Here is a 23,906-nt window from a genome sequence, read left to right as displayed (position 1 = left end):
CTATCAAATCAATTAGAAAGATCTAAGAAGCATGAAAAACGTTAGTGGACAGTGGAAGAATGTAGGGTAAACAAGATGTCTGGTGAGTTCATTCTGCAAGATGGCCATGTGTCAGGTGGAGATGGGCCATGCAACCTAGACCTTAAGAAAGTACAAAGTGAGAGCCATAGGATTGTGAAAGCAAGAGAAGAGAAACTCACAGGAGCAGGTGGGAGATCAAAGTTCTGATGCACAGGAGAAATGGATGCACCTTCGAGTAAGGAGAGGGACCAGTGTAGACTTCTTATAATTCTCTAGCCCTTTCACTAACAGTCTCTAATCTAATCATCAGATTGGGTTGTACAATCTGCAGGACTGTGGCCTTGCTGAAATAACCTCTTATCTTTTCTGGAGGTGCTTCTGAGGTAACAATTTGAAGATCAGATCCAATTAATTATGACAGAGATGATGCTATCCACCTTGCTCTCTATCCCTTCTAATGTTCAACCTAGAGGAGCTGAGGACCCATGGCACTAAGATGTCTCTCTCTACTTTCCTCCTCCTCTTCCTCTCCTCCATAAAACTATCCCTCTCAGCCCTCACCAATGTCTGCAAACAAGCTTTGAAACCTTCCAGATTGTGATATCACTTGAAAAACCCATCAACAAAAGCTAAGCAAAAAATTAGACTCACCAAGATCAAGATGAACACCAGGGACAAATGAATTGAGAAAAAACATGAAGATAACAAATACCAACACTGTCAGGCATTTGGCGAGCAGAGTCTTATCTGATATCCTGTGCTGTAAGAGAGGAAAACACAACTCATGTATTCAATGCAACCTACGTGATTTGATTGTGTCCACAATCCTACGTGATTTGAATCACTAAAAATTTCTCCTTATGATGAAATATAAAACATCTTGAACTTGAAAGATGATAAATTCATGGGTAACAGATTCAAGACTGCCACGTTACAGAATCTTGAAATCAAAATCTATGAACAATTAACACAATAAATTTAAAATATAGTAAAACCCTTTTATATGACATGTGACTAAATAGATTTTTCAATATGACACAGAGATGCTAAACTGTTCCCAGTCCCACTGCCAGCATTAGATGAGATAAAGCCATTGGGGAGCCAACACATAACCTCCAAAGACTTGGCCCTTCAAGACACATGCATTTCCACAGGTTTTATGTGTTCATAGTCTTTTAGTTCACCTTTCTGTTTATTACGCAAAGCCCCATTCACCTGGCACTTAGGTTAAAATATTCTTTCAATGTCTGGACTACTGCTGAATGCACTTAGCAGTCGCCTAGTCACCAAATGACACATATGGATCCTGCTTCCAGCATTCCAGGGGTAAGGGAAAGTGCAGTGTAGCACCTTCATTAGCTTTGGAATTGAAGACCTCCTTCCAGTGAGCCTGAGCCACAGGGCAAGACAGGGCAAGGTTCCCAAAGGGCTCTGTGCTCTGAGAGCCATGGCTGTGTGGAACTGGGGCAGGGAGTAAGGTCCCAACAAGCAGACACAGATGCTTGTAACCAAGGCACATCTAACCAGGTCCCAATGTGAATCACACTTCACCGTGTGAACAAACAACTGCATTGTGTATTTTCTTCAGTGTGGTCCCAGCAGCACCTCTGTTGTTGGTCTATGCCTAGGATATCCAAGTCTAGGTGTAAATATAAATAAGGTTATCGATACAGATCTTGGTATAGGTAGATATAGACAGAGCTATGCATAAGATATGGGCATAGATAAAGATATAGAGATAGATATAGACACAGAAATGAGTATAGACAAGGGTATAGACATGGACATGGACAGACACAGACTCGAGTGTAAGTATGGGTATAGACAGAGACAGAGATAGATTTCCTCTCTTGATTTCCTGTGGTCACAGTTAAAGCTGCTACCACAAAAAATCATAAGCATATCCCTCTGTCACAGGTGCTTTGGCAGCAGATTCTGGCCCCCTGGTCATGGGCTTAGGGGTTGCCTTAGGAGCCACTATCTTCCTTCTCCACCTACTGCCAAGACTTGCAGCTTGGCTGGCCCCAACTCATCTTTCCATTCACCCTCCAAGGAAGCCAATTTTGCTAAATGAGTCTATGATGCAGAATCAGGAGGACAGGAGCCTGGCATCTCACTGGGCCAAGCTAACCATAGAAACTGGGTATTACCATGCCAACTTCAATACAGGAAATAAGGGATCAGGGAAGTCAGTGTCATTCAGCTGGTATAAGATAATCAAAAGTTTGTGCTTTGTTATTTTGGGATATCAATCAAATTTTACCATTTGATTACCTGGGGCCATCACAATGAAAAGTTTGAGAAATAATGAGGGTAGCTCTCCAGTCCTTGTTCACCAGGTACACACAGAAGTAGTCTCATCCCTAACTTGTGGCAAGAACCACACAGGATCTGTTTAAACCTGAGGCCAGAAAAGTGTCATAGCCACACCTGCCTTCCCTAATCCTGATCATCTGAGTAGGACAAATGATGGGAGGAGAGACTCAAGGAACATGTTAGCTACAGGTCCCAACGTTTAAATTTTGTTTAGCAAAGGACCAAATGTTCCTATCATAACTAGGGAGTGGATATTTTACCTCTCCTTAGGAAACAAACCACCTGGATTTGAAATTTCATGAAGATATTACAAATTACTTCCAGCAGATCTTGGGCAGAGCTCTCTTAGTGGAAGAGGGGCACTATGTGTCCTCAGGTGGGTTGAGAAATTCCACCAAGGAAAAATGACAAAAGAACTCAAAATAACATTTGCCTCCCCAAGTCAGAGCTGTACAACAGAAGACATACACTCCATTTCTACCCACAAAAGTGTTCTGTCTCAAGCACCATGCCTCTCTTGTCTAGGCTTCCACCTCTTAACCTGCACAATGGGAACCACAGACTTGCCTTTCAAGGTCAGGTGGAGCCGAGAGCCAGCCATCCTTCCCTACATCCACATTAACCACAGAAAGCGTTGCCCTATCTTAAAGGAAATATAAAAAGCTTATTATATAAAATATAATAAGCTTACCATGTCTGGAAAATTATCTTTCCCATTAACTCAAAGAAATAGCTATGTCTTATGTACAATTACAGGAATAAAAGAGAGGTGACTTTAAGCTGCAACTTCACATGAAGAAAAGGAAAGGAATTTACTCTGTTCTTCAAGAAATCCCTAAGAAAAGAAACCATAATACCTTTCTTTGTAGCTCCTGGATATTGGTCTCCCAATTTTTATCTTCCTGTGAGATCTGTCTAAAAGAGAAAAGTGCAGACATCATTTTACTTCTGGCATTGAGCAGTGAGGCCAGCAGGATGGCAGTCAGCAGTAGCACACAGCATTATCCCCTGGCCTGGATGCTGTCCACTGCATGATACCAGGTGCAGCCATAGAATGGGGCAGCTCTTGTCATATAAGGCACCCAGTAAGGCTGGGTTCATGGACTAGGAAAGATGCTCACTCAAAAGATTCCCAAGGAAAGTAACACATGCAATGACCAGACTGTTCAATGAGGTATGTATGAGTACAGCACAGGAAACATCAGAATAATGGCCTAAATGTAAATAGGCAGGTTTCCATAATAGATCAGATGGAAAAGAATCCACCTGTAATGCAGGAGACCTGGGTTCGATCCCTGGTCGAACAATCCCCTGGAGAAGGACATGGCAACACACTTCAGTGTTCTTGCTTGGAGAATCCCCATGGACAGAGGAGCGTGGCAGATATAGTCCATAGGGTCACACAGAGTTGGACATGACTGAAGCGACAGGGAATGAGACAGTAAGTCATCTCTTTTTGCTTCTGAATTTTCTGAATTTTTTTCAAAATGAGGCTGTGTTATAATTTAATTAAAGGAGAAAACAGTAAAAGAAGTGCCACTTGCTTTAGTGGTGATTTCTATCAATTGGAAATCTACCTTGAAGCACTTGTGTCTGTTCCACTCCCCTCTAGTCATGGTACCCACCTTATCTCCATTTCTATTTCAGTCACTTCTATTTGTTCCCACTTGCCTTTCTTTTCTAACCTTTCCTATCAACTCATCTTTCTGCTTTATTTCCTCTCTCATCAATTAGGAAAAAGATTTGTGGGGGAGAATTTAGTCTTCATGAGCTCTCACGTGTCATCGTATTAATGGAGGTTGACCACGCAGCCCATATAAACCCTAGAGGAAATCACAGCTGACCCAACTGAATGGTTCTAAGGAAATTTTTAAAAATAAAATGTAGAAATAAGACCTGTAGAGCAAATACATGACTTAGATCACCCTCACTACTATTTGCTTCTCAGTGACTGTGTGGCCTTAGAAACACCACTGCAGTCTCTGCGTCTCAGTTTCCCTTTCTGAGATCAAAATAAGATGAGTTGATGCAAGCTTGGTGAATCTCTGAGTCCACATGTCTCTTCCCATTTTAGCCCTGAGATACACTGACTATGTCTTAATGCCCATGTCAGAAGGAGCATGAAGAAATTGAAGGTCAGGAAATTTAATACATTCAGAGAAACTTACTGCTGCATCTTTAATTCACAAAGTTTTTCCTTTTAAGATCTAGGCCTGTTGCTGAAGTTGGCCACTCTGTCCCCAGTCAGCAACTCAGGGCCTTCCTGTAACCTGGAGATACCAGGTCCTGGTTCTCCAGTGCCACAAAGTACAGGTAGGTTCTGGGCTGAGATAGAGCTAAGGATGCTGAGACAGAGCTTCTCCCTGGGCTTCATTTCTGGACAGAGTGAATCTCCACATACTCACCTGTGGAATTCTCACCCCAAAACCGAGAATCAGCTGCAACCACTCTAGATGGACCTAAAAGGTTGGTCCTGGCACCGTACCAGCTCCTGTCCTCAGACTCTCGCCTACTCTCTGGGAACACAGGGCTGGTCTCACCAAATTGCCACATGTAAGATCATTCTCACTATCTTCACAAGGACTCACAGTTCCCCTTGCTGTGACAGACCTCATCTCCACCCAGTACCTGATCCTGCTGCGGGACTGCTTCTACATTTCTGAAGGGTGAGCAGGCTTTTGCACTTCCTGGCAGTACTTCCAGAATAAAGACAGTTTGGAACTCAGCATCTCATCCAAGTGAGGAGGAAAGATTTGGCACCTCATTGTTACCCATTAGATCTCAGCTCTGATTAAAAATAAATTCAAGGGATTTAACTTGTGGTCCAGTAGTTAGGACTCCATGCTTCCAATTCAGGGGCAAAAGTTCAATCCCTGGCTGGGGAACTAAGATTCCATGTGCCACTTGGCAAGGCCAAACAAACCAACAAACTCCAAGAAATGAATTAAACTTAAGTATTCTTTGAGCCCCCTGAAAATAAGCTACTGGGAGAACATTTCATTAGATTAATTTGTTAAATTGTTTTTTTGTTCTTGTTATGCAACGTGTTAGGTGTGAAATGTGACAGGCATGTGAACTCAATCCAAGGCATCACTCTTTTCTAGATGTATAACCTGGGCAAGTTGTTCAAATTTTCTGACCCTCAGTTTCCTCATTCTTAAACTGGGACTAATATCAGCACACATTCCAGAGAGCTACCTGAGAGTTAAATAAAATCATGCACCATAACAGGCTTAACACAGTGTATGGTGCCCAAAACCTACCTAGTAGCCTGCAGTTAGTGTTACTGTTTTGCAGAACCATGGACTACTCTACAAAATCATTTTAGCTCACATTTTGCTGTTGACATTTGAACACTCTTAGGGTGGTCATATAAAGGTTATCGACGATTCAACCATTGAGCATACTTGGTAGAGATGAGGACCAAAGTTGTCAACCAAAAGTGGTCTTAGCAGGGTCTGGCTTGGTACCTGTGGAAGCTGTGTAGCCTCTGGGCCAGCAGGCGCTCCAGTGTCAGCACCTTCCCCAGGAGCATACCTCGAACTGCTGTCTCCTCCCTGCTGGCTGGGCTGATGTGCTGTGCAGTAAGACGCCAGACGTGGATCTCATGCTTCAGTTCTGCAGGAAAGAAAAGTTGAGGCTTCAGTATCCTGCAACTTCACATGTCAACACCTACTCCCCTCCGCATCCTCTAAGAACAGGAAACATGCATTCGTGATGCAGATATTCAGGGACCAAACCAGAAGAGTGGTTTCTTAGCTTTCATGTTATTATGATGGAAACAGAAGACAAGGCTGACTTTGAAAAATTACAGTGGATGTGAAGTAATATAATTTCAACTCTTTGTGTTAAGAAAAAATTCTTGAATAGGCATATCAAAGCTAGTACCCAACAACTTTTTTCCCAGGCCAGCCTATGGGACCCTCTCCATCTCTGTGTTTGCAGAAGTAGAAACTGAATCTGGCCTCCCAGGTCCCCAGGGCTCCTTTCTGCAGTTGTCTTTTCCAGTGGCAGCTTCAACCCCTCACACACACCCAGAGTCTAGATGCCTTCTAACCCATCAAATCGAACAGGATGGGTTACTCTCCCCAGATCACCCAATGGGTTAATGCTCAGCTAGTCCACTTTTGTTCTCCTAGTTGGAAAATGAAATAAATATGTCATTGATCATGGGAAAATTTGGTTAAGAAACATTTTGCCAAGGAAAAGGGAGCTCACTGCCTGCACCCAGAGCTCAGTTTGGCCAAGAATTCACTCCTTAGTTCCCAGGCCTACTGTGCATCTCCACCACCCATCCCGTCTCTGCTGAGCTCCAAGACTATGATCCCAATCAGCTACTTGATGTTGTCCTCTGACCCTTGTGCTATAAGATTCACAGATAAACCTTCCATCTGCCCCCATGAAACTCTCTTCCCTCTTTCTTAGTTTTTATATGACATCATTAATCTTCCAAGTACATGAACCTGAAATGTCATTTTGGTCCTATCAATGACATTCTCCTCTACATTTCTGCATTGAACATGCAATAAGTGCCAGACAGGATGCTAGATGCTAAAGGAGAGAATGAATTTGACATTATAGGGACAGGCCTCCAACAAGACAGAGAAATAAGATACATTACAAATGAACAGTACTGAGCCATGGGAGCAGTTCCGAATATAATGATATGGATCTTGCAGGATCCACTTGTTCCTGCCTCAGTTCACCAGGTTATCCAGGTTTCATCTCCACACATTTGCCAATTCTGATTGCTCTCAGCAAACTTTGACTGAAGCCACTTCTTACCAACCCACCGCTTAGTTAGTTAAGTCGCTCAGTCATGTCTGACTCTTTGCGACCCCATGGACTGTAGCCCACCAGGCTCCTCCATCCATGGCATTCTCCAGGCAAGAATACTGGAATGGGTTGCCATTTCCTTCTCCAGGGCATCTTCCTGACCCAGGGATCTAACCCAGGTCTCCCACATTAGAGGCAAACTCTTTAACCTCTTAGCCACCAGGGAAGAGACCCACCACTGATTAATCTTAAAACACTGCTTGTTCTATCAATCTATCTGTAATCTACAGAAACCTTCTATATATTAATCTATTGATAGATAAATTCAGTTAGATTGATATATAAAAACAAGGACTCTATCTTCCTATTTACCTGTCTTCTAAGAGGATAATACTATCTAGGCTGATCAATCTAAGAAGATAAATGACAGATAGTTACATAGGTTTCTTCTTTCAAATATCCAGTGGTTCCTCATGACCCGCAAAGATCTTTAGGGAAGACTCAAGATCCTCAAATGGTGCGTGCCATTGTCAGATTTGTTCCCATTGTATAAGTTTTAGCTGTTGCTTTTGGCTGACTGGCCCTGACCAGGACACAGTATCAGATGCCTTATCTCTGCCTCTCTGATTACCACCAGCCCCTAGGAGCTTCTCAATCAACCTCGGGCAAAGACATTACCATGTGGGATTTGCTCTCTCACAGGAGGTAGCTCTAATTCAGGAGTCTCAGGGGAAGACACTGAGGCCAGAAGTTGATAAATTAACTTAAGCTATTGTAAGATTCTTACACTTCATATTAAGTAGTATAGTATCACTTGAAGTTAGTTCAATAATTATAAATAAAATCACAATTAGAAAAATGCAACATGAAGATACAATTAAATCCAGCCATGTCACTAATCAAATTAAATATCAATGACCTAAACATATTTTTAAAAGATAGATTATCAGATTAGATAAAAAGCAAGACCCAGATGTAAGTTATTTGCAAGAAATGCACTTTAAATATACACAAAAAATGTTAAAAGTGAAAGGATGACTTTAAAAAATACATCAGACTAACAACAGTCAAGAAAAAGCTGGAATTGCTACATTAAGATCAAATTAGATTTCAGAGCAAGAATATTACTGTGGATAGGGAAGGTCACTTCATAATAACAAAAGTGTTAATTCTTCAAGAAGACCCAGTAACCCTAAATGTTTATGTACCCTAGTAATAAAATTCTCTACTGATCTCAAGTAGCATATTGGGGACCTATCGACTTGGGGAGTTCATCATTCAGTGTCCTATCTTTCTGCACCTTCATACTGTTCATGGGGTTCTCAAGGCAAGAATACTGAAGTGGTTTGCCATGCCCTTCTCCAGTGGGCCACATTCTGTAAGACCTCTCCACCATGACCCCTCCATCTTGGGTGCCCCACATGGTATGGCTTAGTTTCATTGAGTTAGACAAGCTGTAAGCAGATCAGGAAGCAACAGTTATAACTGGACATGGAACAACAGCCTGGTTCCAAATAGGAAAAGGAGTACGTCAAGGCTGTATATTGTCACCCTGCTTATTTAACTTCTATGCAGAGTACATCATGAGAAACACTGGGCTATATGAAGCACAAGCTGGAATCAAGATTGCCGAGAGAAATATCAATAACCTCAGATATGCAGATGACACCACCATTATGGAAGAAAATGAAGAAGAACTAAAGAGCCTTTTGGTGAAAGTGAAAGAGGAGAGTGAAAAAGTTGGCTTAAAGCTCAACATTCAGAAAACGAAGATCATGGCATCCGGTCCCATCACTTCATGGGAAATAGATGGGGAAACAGTGGAAACAGTGGCTGACTTTATTATTTGGGGCTCCAAAATCACTGCAGATGGTGATTGCAGCCATGAAATTAAAAGATGCTCACTCCTTGGAAGGAAAGTTATGAGCAACCTAGATAGTATATTAAAAAGCAGAGACATTACTTTGCCAACAAATGTCCGTCTAGTCAAGGCTATGGTTTTTCCAGTAGTCATGTATGGATGTAAGAGTTGGACTATAAAGAAGGCTGAGCACCGAAGAATTGATGCTTTTGAACTGTGGTGTTGAAGAAGACTCTTGGAGAGTCCCTTGGATTGCAAGGAGATCCAACCAGTCCATCCTACAGAAGATCACTCCTGGGTGTTCATTGGAAGGACTGATGTTGAAACTGAAACTCCAATATTTTGGCCACCTGATGCGAAGAGCTGACTCATTTGAAAAGACCCTGATGCTGGGAAAGATTGAGGGTGGGAGGAGAAGGGGACGACAGAGGATGAGATGGTTGGATGGCATCACTGACTCAATGGACTTGAGTTTGGGTAAACTCTGGGAGTTGATGATGGACAAGGATGCCTGGCATGCTGCAGTTCACGGGGTCACAAAAAGTCAAACATGACTGGGCAACTGAACTGAACTAAATAAAATTCTGAAATATGTAAAGCAAAAATCTTAGAATTATAAAGATAAAAAGACAAATTCACAGTCACATAATCAAAGATTTCTATATATACCTCAATAACTGATAGAACAAGTGGACAGAAAATCAACAAGAATATGGATCATCAAAATAACAGTATCAGCCAACTTGACCTAATTGGTCATATTGACATAACTCCGAACAACAATGGCAGAAAACATATTCTTTTCTAGTACAAGCAGAATAGTAGAATATTTATGAGAATAGGCCACATTTTAACATAAAAACATATTTCAATAAATTCAAAAATAATCAAATTTTACAAAATATATTCTCTGACCTTTGTGAAATTACATTGTTGTTGTTGGTTTAGTCTCTAAATCATGTCTAACTCTTTGCAACACCATGGACTATAGCCTGCCAGGCTCCTCTGTCTATGGAATTTCTCAGGCAAGAATACCAGAGTGGGTTGCCATTTCCTTCTCCACAGGATCTTCCCAACCCAGGGACCAAACCCATGTCTCCTGCTTGGCAGGTAGATTCTTTACCATTATACCACCTAGGAAGCCCATGAAATTAAATTAGGTAAAGAAGTCCCCAAATTTAGTGTAAGTAAAGACATTTAAAATATCCAAAGATCAATGGAATTAGAGGAATCAACCTGCCTGACTTCAGGCTCTACTACAAAGCCACAGTCATCAAGAGAGTATGGTACTGGTACAAAGACAGAAATATAGATAAATGGAACAAAACAGAAAGCCCAGAGATAAATCCACACACATATGGACACCTTATCTTTGACAAAGGAGGCAAGAATATACAAAGGAGAAAAGACAATCTCTTTAACAAGTGGTGCTGGGAAACTGGTCAACCACTTGTAAAAGAATGAAACTAGAACACTTTCTAACACCATACACAAAAATAAACTCAAAATGGATTAAAGATCTAAACATAAGACCAGAAACTATAAAACTCCTAGAGGAAAACATAGGCAAAACACTCTCTGACATAAATCACAGCAGGATCCTCTATGACCCACCTCCCAGAATATTGGAAATAAAAGCAAAAATAAACAAATGGGACCTAATTAAACTTAAAAGCTTCTGCACAACAAAGGAAACTATAAGCAAGGTGAAAAGACAGCCTTCAGAATGGGAGAAAATAATAGCAAATGAAGCAACTGACAAACAACTAATCTCAAATATATACAAGCAACTCCTGCAGCTCAATTCCAGAAAAATAAACGACCCAATCAAAAAATGGGCCAAAGAACTAAACAGACATTTCTCCAAAGAAGACATACAGATGGCTAACAAACACATGAAAAGATGCTCAACATCACTCACTGTCAGTGAAATGCAAATCAAGACCACAATGAGGTACCACTTCACACCAGTCAGAATGGCTGCGATCCAAAAGTCTACAAGCAATAAATGCTGGAGAGGGTGTGGAGAAAAGGGAACCCTCTTACACTGTTGGTGGGAATGCAAACTAGTACAGCCTCTATGGAGATAAGTGTGGAAATTCCTTAAAAAAATTGCAAATAGAACTGCCTTATGACCCAGCAATCCCACTGCTGGGCATACACACCGAGGAAACCACAATTGAAAGAGACATGTGTACCCCAATGTTCATCTCAGCACTGTTTATAATAGCCAGGACATGGAAACAACATAGATGTCCATCAGCAGGTGAATGGATAAGAAAGCTGTGGTACATATGCACAATGGAGTATTACTCAGCCACTAAAAAGAATGTATTTGAATCAGTTCTAATGAGGTGGATGAAACTGGAACCTATTATACAGAGTGAAGTAAGCCAGAAAGAAAAATACCAATACAGTATACTAACGCATATATATGGAATTTAGAAAGATGGTAATGATAACCCTGTATGCGAGACAGCAAAAGAGACACAGATGTATAGAACAGACTTTTGGACTCTGTGGGAGAGGGAGAGGGTGGGATGATTTGGTAGAATGGCATTAAAACTTGTATAATATCATATAAGAAACGAATTGCCAGTCCAGGTTTGATGCAGGATACAGGATGCTTGGGGCTGGTGCATTGGGATGACCCAGAGGAATGGTACAAGGAGAGAGGTGGGAGGGGGGTTCAGGATTGGGAACACGTGTACACCCATGGCGGATTCATGTTGATGTATGGCAAAACAAATACAATGTTGTAAAGTAATTAGCCTCCAATTAAAATAAATAAATGTAAATAAAAATAAAATAAAATATCCAAAGATCAAAGGAGAAATAAAAATGGAAATTAGAAACTAATTTGAACTGAATCAATTTCCACGAAAACCAATAACCTCAGCTCTAACATTAAGAAACAATAAGCGAGAACGCAAGAAGATAGAGGAAGAGGAGGGGATCACCTTCTTCCCCACAAGCACATAAAAAAAATTCATCTGAATATAAAACAGCTCCTACAGAACAACTTCTGAACAACAGTAGAAGACCCCAAATTTTCAAAAAGGCAAGCCAATCTCCTTAGAAAGAGGTAGGGGAAAAGATAAAGACTAAGAGAGACAAAGAATTTCAGGATGGGACTTGCACCCCAAGGGAGGGAGTCATGAAGGAGGGGAAAGTTCTGGACACTAGGAAACCCCTTCACCGGCAGTCAGGGAGGGAGCTTTGGAACCTCAGAGGGGAGTGTGATGGTGGCAGGGGGCTCAGGAGACAAAACAGAGAAAATTCACTACAGAAATTACTGCCAAATAGCACTTCTCAACTGAGAAGCTGCTCACACGCCTCCGCCCGCAGCAGAGGGTGGAGGCAGGGTGCCAAGGCACAGGCTCAGGTATCAGATCTCAGGGAAAGGATCAAGCTTGGCTTCCATGAGGATACTCTGAGAGGGCTACTTTGACACAGTGGACAGAGTCCAGAGAAAATACTGGGCATCCTAGAGCAGCAAGAAGTTGTTGTTTCTAGGACACTTAACACCACACTCATAGACAGTTTGGGTGTCTGCCAAATCTGGCAAAACCAGTCAGAGTGTCATCTGTGGAATTAAACACAATTGCCACTGCCAAACCTAGGGAAAGTGCCTGAGACAGCAGGCAAAACACCACTGATGCAGTCCTGACTCCAGAGGTAGTCACAACTGCCTGGTTATGAGCAGGCACAGGTTACTTTCCACACCTTTCTGGAAGCTTAATCACTTTGACTCTTTCTAGGGACCCATAATCTGAAGCCAATTCCTCTGGGAAAGCATACAACCCACCTCAGACTGCACCAATATCCATCAAGTCTCTATTGTCACAGGCACTCCCTGGTGCATCCAAATTGTGGCTGCCATGTCCTCCCCACTTCTCAGCCTGAGTGAACAAATGAGCCTCAATAAGCCTTGGCCTTTGCTGCCTTGAGGATAGGCAGGGAACAGACAGTGAACTTTAGGGGAAACTGTGAACTTTAGGAGTAAGTACAAACTGAAGTAAGGCCACATCTGAGACTGAGCTGACCACATACTGCCCACAACAGGCCCAGAGACCTTCCTAGAAATATTGGAGGACTTCGGTGTGAGTCTCACTGGGTATTCTGGGCTGCTGAGTGTTGCCTTCAACAAGAGTCTCAGGGTTTGGTCTTCTATGCTGTGTGGCTTGTGAGGTCTTGGAGTTCCAGTAAGGGGTCAGGCCTGAACCCCTGAGGTGGGAGACTCAACTCCAGGATTTTGATCCACCAGAGAACTTCTGACCCCAGGAAACATTAATAGGCAAGAGCTCTCCTAAAGGCCTCAACACTAAGGCCAAGGCCAGTAAGCTTCAGTGCCAGATGCCACACTAAATCTTCAGCAAAATAGGAACATAACTCTGCACATTAATAGACAGGCTGCCCAGAGCCATACCAAACCCATAGATATCCCAAAACTCACTACTGGATTTGGCACTGCGCCAGAGACAAGATTGACTCCATTCACCAGAACACAGGCATGTCTCCCAACCAGGAAATCTTCACAAGGCACTGGTACAACCCCAACCATGGGGGCAGACTCCACAGTTAAGAGAAATTATGTCCTTCCAGCCTACAGAAAGGAGACCCCAAACATGGTAAATTAAGCAAAATGAAAAGACAGAGAAAGATGCAGCAGATGAAAGAACATGCTAAAAATCCACAGGACCAAACAAATGAAAACAAACTGGCAGTCTACACCAAAAATAATTCATAGTAATGATAGTAAAGATGATCCAAAATCTTGAAAATAAAATGGAGGCACGGATACATAGACTGGAGGCACAGATCAGGAAGATACAAGAAATGTTTAACAAAGACCTAAAAGAATTAAAGAATAAACAACAATGAACAACACAGTAACTGAGATTAGCAATGCACTGGGGGTGGGAGGGAGCTAATTGTAGAGTAACTGAAGCAGAAGAAAAAATAAGTGAGCTGGAAGGTAAAATGCTGAAAACAACTGGAGCAAAAAAAAAGAAAGAAATGAGAACAGTCTCAGAGACCTCTGGGACAACATTAAGTGTAACAACATTAGAATCATAGGGATCCCAGAAGAAGAAGAAAAAAGGAAAGGGCATGAGAAAATATTTGACGCTATTATAATCAAAAAAATTCCCTACAATGAGAAAGGAAATAGCTACCCAAGTCCAGGAAGCCCAGAGAGTCCCACACAGAATAAACCCAAGGAGAAACATGCCAAAACACATATTAATCAAACTAACAAAAATTAAACACACACAAAAAACAAATATTGAAAGCAGCAAAGGAAAAGCAACATACAACACCCCCATAAAGCTAAGAACTGATCTTTCAACAGAAACTCTGCAGGCCAGACGGGAATGGGAGGATATACTTAAAGTGATAAAAGGGAAAAACCTACAACCAAGCAAGAATCTCATTCAGATTTAAAGGAGAAATCAAAAGCTTTCCAGATAAGCTAAAGTTAAGAGAATTCAGCACCACCAAACCAACTCTACAACAAATGCTAAAAGAACTTCTCTAGAAAGGTAAACACAAAAAGGAAAGGCATACAAAACAAATGCAAAACAATAAAGTAATTGGTGAAAGCATTTGTTTTCAGTTGTGTGCTACTGTTTGTAATGGCATGAAATGTAGACCACCAAGCTCCTGTATCCATGGGATTTCCCAGGCAAGAATACTGAAGTGGGTTGCCTTTGCCTTCTCCAGTGGATCTTCCCAACCCAGATCTCCTGCATTTAGATAGATTCTTTACAGTCTGAGCCACAAGGGAAGATTCAGAATCATATATATAAATAAACTGGCTAAACACTCCAACCAAAAGATTCAGATTGGATAAATGGATACAAAACCAAGATATGTGCTATGTACAAAAGACCCAACCCAGACCTAAGGACGCATACAGACTGAAAGTGAGGATCTAAAAAAAGGTATTCCATGCAAATGGAAATCAACAGAAAGTGGAAATAGCAATACTCATGCCAGATAAAATAGACTTTACAAAAAAGATTGTTTCAAGAGACAAAGAAGGACATTACATAATGATCAAGGCATCAACCCAAGAAAAGGATAAAATGATTATTAAGTACATGCACCTAAAATAAGAGCACCCAACACATAAGGAAAATGTTAGCAACTATTAAAATGGTAAATCAACAGTAACACAATAATAGTGGGGCAACACTAATACCCCATTCACACCAACTGACAGATTATCCAGACAGAAAATTCATAAAGAAATGCAAGCTTTATTTTTTTTTGCTCCAGTATACTTTTAATATTAAAACTTTTAAAATTGAATATAGCTCATTTACAATATTATATTAGTTTCAGGTATACAACATAGTGATTCGATATTTTTTTTACTCTTTAGTTAAAGTTATTAAAAACAATGGCTATATTTCCCTATATTATACAATATATCATTGTTGCTTATTTATTTTAAACAGAGTTCAGTTCAGTTTAGTTGCTCAATTGTGTCCAACTCTTTACAACCCCATGGACTGCAGCACACCAGGCCTCTCTGTCCATCATCATCTGTAGTGATTTTGGAGTCCCCCAAAATAAAGTCTGCCACTGTTTCCACTGTTTGCCCATCTATTTGCCATGAAGTGATGGGACCAGAAGCCATGATCTCAGTTTTCTGAATGTTGAGCTTTAAGCCAACTTTTTCACTCTCCTCTTTCACTTTCATCAAGAGGCTCTTTAGTTCTTCTTTAAATGATACATTTGACAAGTTTGACCAATTGACATCTACAGGTATCTCATCCAAAATCAATAGATATCACTTTTTCTCAATTGCAAGTGGAACATTCTCCAGCATAGATCACATCTTGGGCCACAAATCAAGCCATGGTAAACTTAAAATTTGAAATAATTCTAATCATCTTTTCTGACCACAACACTATAAGATTAGATAAAAACAACAGAAGAAAAATCTATTAAAAAAAAAAAAACACATGGAGGCTAAATAATACTTCTCTGAATAACCAACAGGTCACTGAAGAAATCAAAAAGGAAATCAAAATATGGATAGAAGCAAAAGACAGTGAAAACATGACAACTCAAATGTACTGGACACAGTAAAAGCAGTGATAAGAGGGAAGTTTATAGCAATACAAGAATACCTCAAGAAATAAGAAATATCAAATAAACAAGCTAATCTTACACCTAAAGCAACTAGAAAAAGAACAAAAATAATAATAATAATCCAAAGTTAGTACAAGGAAAGAAATCATAAAGAATCAGAGCAGAAATAAATGAAGGAAACAATAGCAAAGATCAATAAAACTAAAAACTGGCTTTCTGAGAAGATAAAATTGACAAACTGTTAACCAGACCCATCAAAAGGGAGAAGACTCAAATCAATAAAATCAGAAATTCAAAAGGAAAAGTTACAACAGAAAACACAGAAATACCAAGGCTCACAAGAGACTAGTATGAGCAACTATATGCCAATAATATGGACAACCTGGAAAAATGGGCAAATTCTTAGAAAAGTAGAACCTTCTAAAACTGAACCAAAGAAATAGAAAATATGAATAGACCAATCAGAAACACGGAAATCAAAACTAAAATCAAATATCTTTCAACAAAATCCCAGGGCTAGATGGCTTGACAGGCATCTATCCTGCTCAAACTGTTCCAGAAAATTGCAGAAGAAGGAAAACTCCCAAACTCATTCTACAAGGCCACCATAACCCTAAAATCAAAACTAAACAAAGATGCCACAAAAAAAAAGAAAATTACAGGCCAATATCACTGATGAACATTGATATAAAAATCCTCAACAAAATTCCAGTAAACAGAATCCAACAACACATTAACAAGATGATCAAGTGGGCTTTATCCCAGAGATGCATGGATTCTTCAGTATATGCTATCTGATGTACCATATTAACATTGAAAGATAAAAATAATATGATCATCTCAATAGATGCAGAGAAAGCCTTTGACAAAATTCAACACTCATTTCTTAAAGAAGCTTTCCAGAAAGTAGGCATAGAAGGAACATACCCCAACATCATAAAACCCATATACAGTGAACCCACAGCAACCATTATCTTCAATGGTAAAAGATCAAAAAGCATGTCCTCCATAATCAAAAACAAGACAAGGGTGCCTATTCTCACCACTTTTATTCAACATAGTTTTGGAAGTCCTAGCCACAGCAATCAGAGAAGAAAAGAAATAAAAGGAATCCAGATTGGAAATGAAGTAAAACTCTCATTGATTGCAAATGACATGATTTTCTACATTGAAAACCATAATGATGCCACCAGAAAATTACTAGAATTAATAAATATTATAAAATCATAGGATATAAAATTAATACACAGAAATCCCTTGCATTCCTATGTACTAACAATGAAAAATCAGAAAGTGAAATTAAGGAAGCGATCCTATGCACCTCTGCAACCAAAAGAATAAAATACTCAGAAATAAACCTATCTAAAGAGACAAAAGTTCTGTATGCAGAAAACTCTAAGACACTGATGAAAGAGATCAACACACCACAAACAAATGGAGAGATATACAATGTTGGAAGAATCAATATACAAGGTTGGAATCAACATACAAGGTTGTGAAAATAACTATATATACTACAAAATGCTATCTACAGATACAGTGTGATCCCTATCAAATTACTAATGGTATTCTTCACAGAACTAGAACAAAAAATTTCACAATTTGTATGGAAGCACAAAAAACTCGAATAGCCAAAGCAATCTTGATAAAGAAGAATGAAGATGGAGGAATCAACCTTTCTCACCAGATTATACTACAAAGCTACAGTCATCATGACAGTATGGTACTGCCACAAAAACAGAAATATAGACCACCTGAACAAGATAGAAAGCCCGGAGATAAACTTAGTCCCAGGTACCTTACTTTTGACAAAGAAGTCAAGAATATACAATGGAGAGAGACAGCCTCTTCAATAAGTGGTATGGGATAACTGGACAGCTGCACGTGAAAGGATGAAACTAGAACACCTCCTAATTCCACACACAAAGATAAACTCAAAATGTGCTAAAGGCTTAAATATAAGGCTGGACACTATAAATCTCTTAAAAAAAATGTGCTAAAGGCTTAAATATAAGGCTGGACACTATAAATCTCTTAAAAAAAAAAAAAACATAGGCAGTACACTCTGATATACATCATGGCAAGTTCCTCTTTGATCCACTCCTAGAAAATGGAAATAAAAACAGAAATAAACAAAAGGAACTTAATTAAATATAAGAACTGCACAATGAAGGTAACAATTGGCAAGACTGAAAGACAACCCTCAGAACAGGAGAAAATAATTGCAAATGAAACAACTGACAAAGAGTTAATATCCAGACTATATAAGAAGCTAATAGAGATCAAATTGCCAACATCTGTTGAATCATAGAAAAAGCAAGAGAATTCCAGAAAAATATCTACTTCTGCTTCATTGACTATGCTAAAATCTTTGATTCCATGGATCACAACAAACTGTGGAAAATTATTCAAGAGATGGGAATACTAGATCACCTTACCCTCCTCCTAGGAAATCTGTATGCAGGTCAAGAAGCAAGAGTTAGATCTGTACATGGGAAAATGGACTGGATAAAAATTGGGAAAGGGGTATGTAAAGGCTGTATATTGTCACCCTGCTTATTTAACTTATATGCAGAGTACATAATGCAAAATGTCAGGCTGGATGAAGCACAAGCTGGAATCAAGACTGTTGGAAAAAATATCAATAAACTCAGATATGCAGATGACACTACCCTTATGGCAGAAAGCAAAGAGGAAGTAAAGAGCCTCTTGATGAAGGTGAAAGAGGAGAGTGAAAAAGCTGGCTTAAAACTCAACATTCAAATATCATGGTTCTGGTCCTATCACTTCATGGCAAATAGATGGAGAAACAGTGGAAACACTGCCAAACTTCATTTTCTTGGGCTCCAAAATCATTGCAGATGGTGACAGCAGCCATGATATTAAAAGACATTTGCTCCTTAGAATAAAAGATATAACAAGCCTAGACAGTGAATTGAAAAGCAGAGACATTACTTTGCCAACAAAGGTCCATCTAGTCAAAGCTATGGTTTTTCCAGTAGTCATGTATGGGTGTGAGAGTTGGACCATAAAGAAAGCTGAGCACCAACGAACGGATGCTTTTGAACTGTGATGTTGGAGAAGACGCTCAAGAGTCCCTTGGACTGCAAGGAGATCAAATTAGTCAATTCTAAAGGAAATCAGACCTGAATATTCATTGGAAGGACTGATGATGAAGCTGAAGCTCCAATACTTTGGCCACCTGATATGAAGAGCTGATTCATTAGGAAAGACCCTTATGCTGGAAAAGTCTGAAGGCAGGAGGAAAAGGGGACGACAGAGGATGAGATGATTGGAAGGCATCACCGACTCAATGGGCATGAGTTTGAGCAAGCTCCAGGACATGGTGAAGGACTTGTAAGCCTGGCGTGCTACAGTCTATGGGGTCACAAAAAGTCAGACAAAACTGAACAACTACACAACAATGTGATCCAGCAATCCCATTCTTGGACATATATATAGAAGAGAGGAAAACTCTAATTCAAAAACATCTATGCAGAGCCAAGACCTGGAAACAATCCAAGTGTGCATCAACAGATAATTGGTAAGAAGATGTGGTGTATATATATTTATAATGGTATGTTAGTTCAGCTCAGTTCAGTCTCTCAGTTGTGTCGGACTCTGCGACCCCATGAATCGCAGCACGTCAGGCCTCCCTGTCCATCACCATCTCCCAGAGTTCACTCAGACTCACGTCCATCGAGTAAGTGATGCCATCCAGCCGTCTCATCCTCAGTCGTCCCCTTCTCCTCCTGCCACCAATCCATCCCAGCATCAGAGTCTTCCAATGAGTCAACTCTTTGCATGAGGTGGCTGAAGTACTGGAGTTTCAACTTTAGCATCATTCCTTCCAAAGAAATCCCAGGGCTGATCTCCTTCAGAATGAACTGGTTGGATCTCCTTGCAGTCCTAGGGGCTCTCAAGAGTCTTCTCCAACACCACAGTTCAAAAACATCAATTCTTCGGTGCTCAGCCTTCTTCACAGTCCAACTCTCACATCCATACATGACCACAGGAAAAACCATAGACTTGACTAGATGGACATTAGTCGGCAAAGTAATGTCCCTGCTTTTGAATATACTATTTAGGTTGGTCATAACTTTTCTTCCAAGGAGTAAGCATCTTTTAATTTCATGGCTGCAGTCACCACCTGCAGTGATTTTGGAGCCCAAAAAAATAAAGTCTGACACTGTTTCCACTGTTTCCCCATCTATTTTCCATGAAGTGATGGGACTGGATGCCATGATCTTCGTTTTCTGAATGTTGAGCTTTAAGCCAACTTTTTCACTCTCCTCTTTCACTTTCATCAAGAGGCTTTTTAGCTCCTCTTCACTTTCTGCCATAAGGGTGGTATCATCTGCATATCTGAGGTTATTGACATTTCTCCCGGAAATCTTGATTCCAGCTTGTGTTTCTTCTAGTCCAGTGTTTCTCATGATGTACTCTGCATAGAAGTTAGATAAGCAGGGTGACAATATACAGCCTCGATGTACTCCTTTTCCTATTTGGAGCCAGTCTTTTGTTCCATGTCCAGTTCTAACTGCTGCTTCCTGACCTGCATACAGATTTCTCAAGAGGCAGGTCAGGTGGTCTGGTATTCCCATCTCTTTCAGAAATTTCCATAGTTTATTGTGCTCCACACAGTCAAAGGCTTTGGCATAGTCAATAAAGCAGAAATAGATGTTTTTCTGGAACTCTCTTGCTTTTTCCACGATCCAGGGGATGTTGGCAATTTGATTTCTGGTTCCTCTGCCTTTTCTAAAACCAGCTTGAATATCAGGAAGTTCACGGTTCACATATTGCTGAAGCTTGGCTTGGAGAATTTTGAGCATTACTTTACTAGCATGTGAGATGGGTGCAATTGTGCAGTAGTTTGAGCATTCTTTGGCATTGCCTTTCTTTGGAATTGAGAGAATGAAATATTGCCATTTGCAGCAACATGGACATAGAGAATATTGTACTAAGTGAAGAAAGACAGATAAAGAAAAAGTATTATAGGATATTTGTGAAATCTTGAGAGTCCCTTGTACTGCAAGGAGATCCAACCAGTCCATTCTAAAGGAGATCAGTCCTGGGTGTTCTTTGGAAAGAATGATGCTGAAGCTAAAACTCCAGTACTTTGGCCACCTCATGCGAAGAGTTGAGTCATTGGAAAAGACTCTGATGCTGGGAGGGATTGGGGGCAGGAGGAGAAGGGTACGACAGAGGATGAGATGGCTGGATGGCATCACCGACTCGATGCACATGAGTCTGGGTGAACTCTGGGAGTTGGTGATGGACAGGGAGGCCTGGCATGCTGCAATTCATGGGGTCGCGAAGAGTTGGACATGACTGAGTGACTGAACTGAACTGAACTGAAATGTTACTTGTAGAAACTAAAAATAATACAAATAAATCTATATGCAAATCAAACAGATTCACAGACATAGGAAATAAACTTATGGTAACCAAAAGGGAAGAGGAGGGGGAGACATAAATTAGGAGTATGAGATTAACAGATACAAACTACTATGCATAAAAGAGATAAGGAATTGTATCTGTTTAATACAGGGAACTACACTCCATATCTTATAAAAAACTAATATATATATATATATTTGCATATATAACTGAATCACTTTCCTGTTGACTGAAACTATACACAATTTTGCAAATCAGCTATACTTCAATTTTTAAAGTTCTATAGCTATTAAAGGATAATGAAAAACTATTATAAACAATTTTAGAATAATTCTTTCAACAACTGAGTTTGAACAGGGACAAATTCCTTTAAAGGCAGAAACCAACAGTGAGCCCTCATGAAGAAACAGATAACTTTAATAGCCAGCCTATATCTATTAAAGAATCAGTATTTGTATTTAAAAACTAGAAGGGAAGGAGAGAGGGAGAGAGGGAAGAGGAAATCAAGGGAGATAGTGGTGTAAGAAGGGAGGGAAGGAGGTTCAACTCTAAAATATCCTGGAAAACGTTTAAGGTAAAATGTAATAGCAATTTTACACCATCTCTTCCCAAAAGCTGAAGAGGAGGGTATACTTATATATTCATCCTTTGAGGACAGCAAAAAGTATATATTTTAAGAGAGGATATTACACACAAATATCCCTAATGTACACAGATATAAAAAAGTCTATATAAAATATTAGGAATAAGCATCATGAGTTGGTATTTGATTACCAGAGGGGCATACTCTGGTGATTATTTGTGCTTTTCAATAAACAAGTCAAATTCTCTCCCATGTTGATCACTTGGCAGGCTGACTCAACCCAGCCCCTGCAACTGGTGGAGCCTAGTGACAGTCAGGACAGTCAGGAGGAGTCATTCAGTGACAGAGTGGAACATATGGTTCTCTCTGATCCCTATGATGACCAGCAGCTCACAGCGCTGAGAACTACTGATCAGCAAGGCACTGTGATCCCACAGTGGACATTAGGCCAACACGAAGTAGTGTTACTAAGATTTCAGGGATACTTTTTCTTGTACTATTAGTTCACTTCAGTTCAGTAGCTCAAACGTGTCCAACTCTTTGTGACCCTTGGACTGCAGCACAGCCAGGCTTCCCTGTCCATCACCAACTCCCAGAGCTTGCTCAAACTCATGCCCATTGAGTCAGTGATGGCATCCAGCCATTTCACCCTCTGTCATCCCCCTCTCCTCCTGCCTTCAGTCTTTCCCAGCATCAGGATCTTTTCCATTGAGTCAGTTCTTTCCGTCAGATGGCTTGGAGCTTCAAGCTTCAGCATGAGTACTTCCAGTGAATATTCAGGACTGATTTCCTTTAGGATGGACTGGTTGGATCTCCTTGCACTCCAAGGGGCCCTCAAGAGTCTTCTCCAACACCACAGATCAAAAGCACCAATTCTTTGGCGCTCAGCTTTCTTTATAATCCAATTCTCACATCTATACATGACTACCAGAAAAACTATGGATTTGACTAGATGGACCTTTGTTGGCTAAGTAGTATCTCTGCTTTTTAATATGCTGTCTAGGTTGGTCATAGCTTTTCTTCCAAGGAGCAAACGTCTTTTAATTTCATGCCTGCAGTCACCATCCACAGTGATTTTGGAGCCCAAGAGAATAAAGTCTCTCACTGTTTCAATTCTCTCCCCATCTATTTGTCATAAAGCAATGGGAATGAATGCCATGATCTTAATTTTTTGAATGTTGAATTTTAAGCCAACTTTTTCACTCTCCTCTTTCACTTTCATCAAGAGGCTCATTAGTTCTTCTTCACTTTCTGCCATAAGGTTGGTGTCATCTGTATATCTGAGGTCATTGATATCTTTCCTGGCAATTTTGATTCCAGCTTGTGCTTTATCCAGCCCAACATTTCACATGATGTACTCTGCATATAAATTAAATAAACAGAATGACAATATACAGCTTTTGCATACTTCTTTTCCAATTTGGAGCCAGTCCATTGTTCCATGTCCAGTTCTAACTGTTGCTTCTTGACCTGCATACAGATTTCTCAGGAGGCAGGTAAGGTGGTCTGGTATTCCCATCTCTTGAAGAATTTTCCACTGTTTGTTGTGATCCACACAATCAAAAGGCTTTGGTTTAATCACTAAAGCAAAAGTAGTTTTTCTGGAACTCTCTTTCTTTTTCAATGTTCCAACAGACGCTGACAATTTGATCTCTGGTTCCTCTGCCTTTTCTAAATCCACCTTGATATCTGGAAGTTTGTGGTTCACGTACTGTTGATGTCTTGCTTGGAGAATTTTGAGCCTTATTTTGCTAGTCTATGCAGGAGAGTTTTGAGCATTACTTTGCTAGTCTATACAGTCAGCAAAACAAGACCAGGAGCTAACTGTGGTTCAGATCATGAGCT

The 23,906-nt window shown here is 40.2% G+C and overlaps 1 protein-coding gene across 1 annotated transcript in view; it reads right to left on the bottom strand.

The window, feature by feature from the left end:
- Positions 1-23,906, bottom strand: part of OCA2 (OCA2 melanosomal transmembrane protein) — a 361,910-nt gene that overhangs the window by 188,008 nt on the left and 149,996 nt on the right. The window contains exons 16-18 of the mRNA XM_040227913.1: positions 5,808-5,955; positions 3,195-3,252; positions 673-781 (exon numbers count right to left, since the gene is read on the bottom strand). Of these exons, the coding sequence (XP_040083847.1) occupies positions 673-781; positions 3,195-3,252; positions 5,808-5,955 (315 nt within the window). The remainder of the gene's footprint in view (positions 1-672; positions 782-3,194; positions 3,253-5,807; positions 5,956-23,906) is intronic.

The sequence above is a fragment of the Oryx dammah genome, unplaced genomic scaffold, assembly GCF_014754425.2.
Source record: "Oryx dammah isolate SB20612 unplaced genomic scaffold, SCBI_Odam_1.1 HiC_scaffold_27, whole genome shotgun sequence".
Taxonomy (NCBI): Eukaryota; Metazoa; Chordata; class Mammalia; order Artiodactyla; family Bovidae; genus Oryx; species Oryx dammah.
This window is presented reverse-complemented; position numbering and strand designations above follow the sequence as displayed.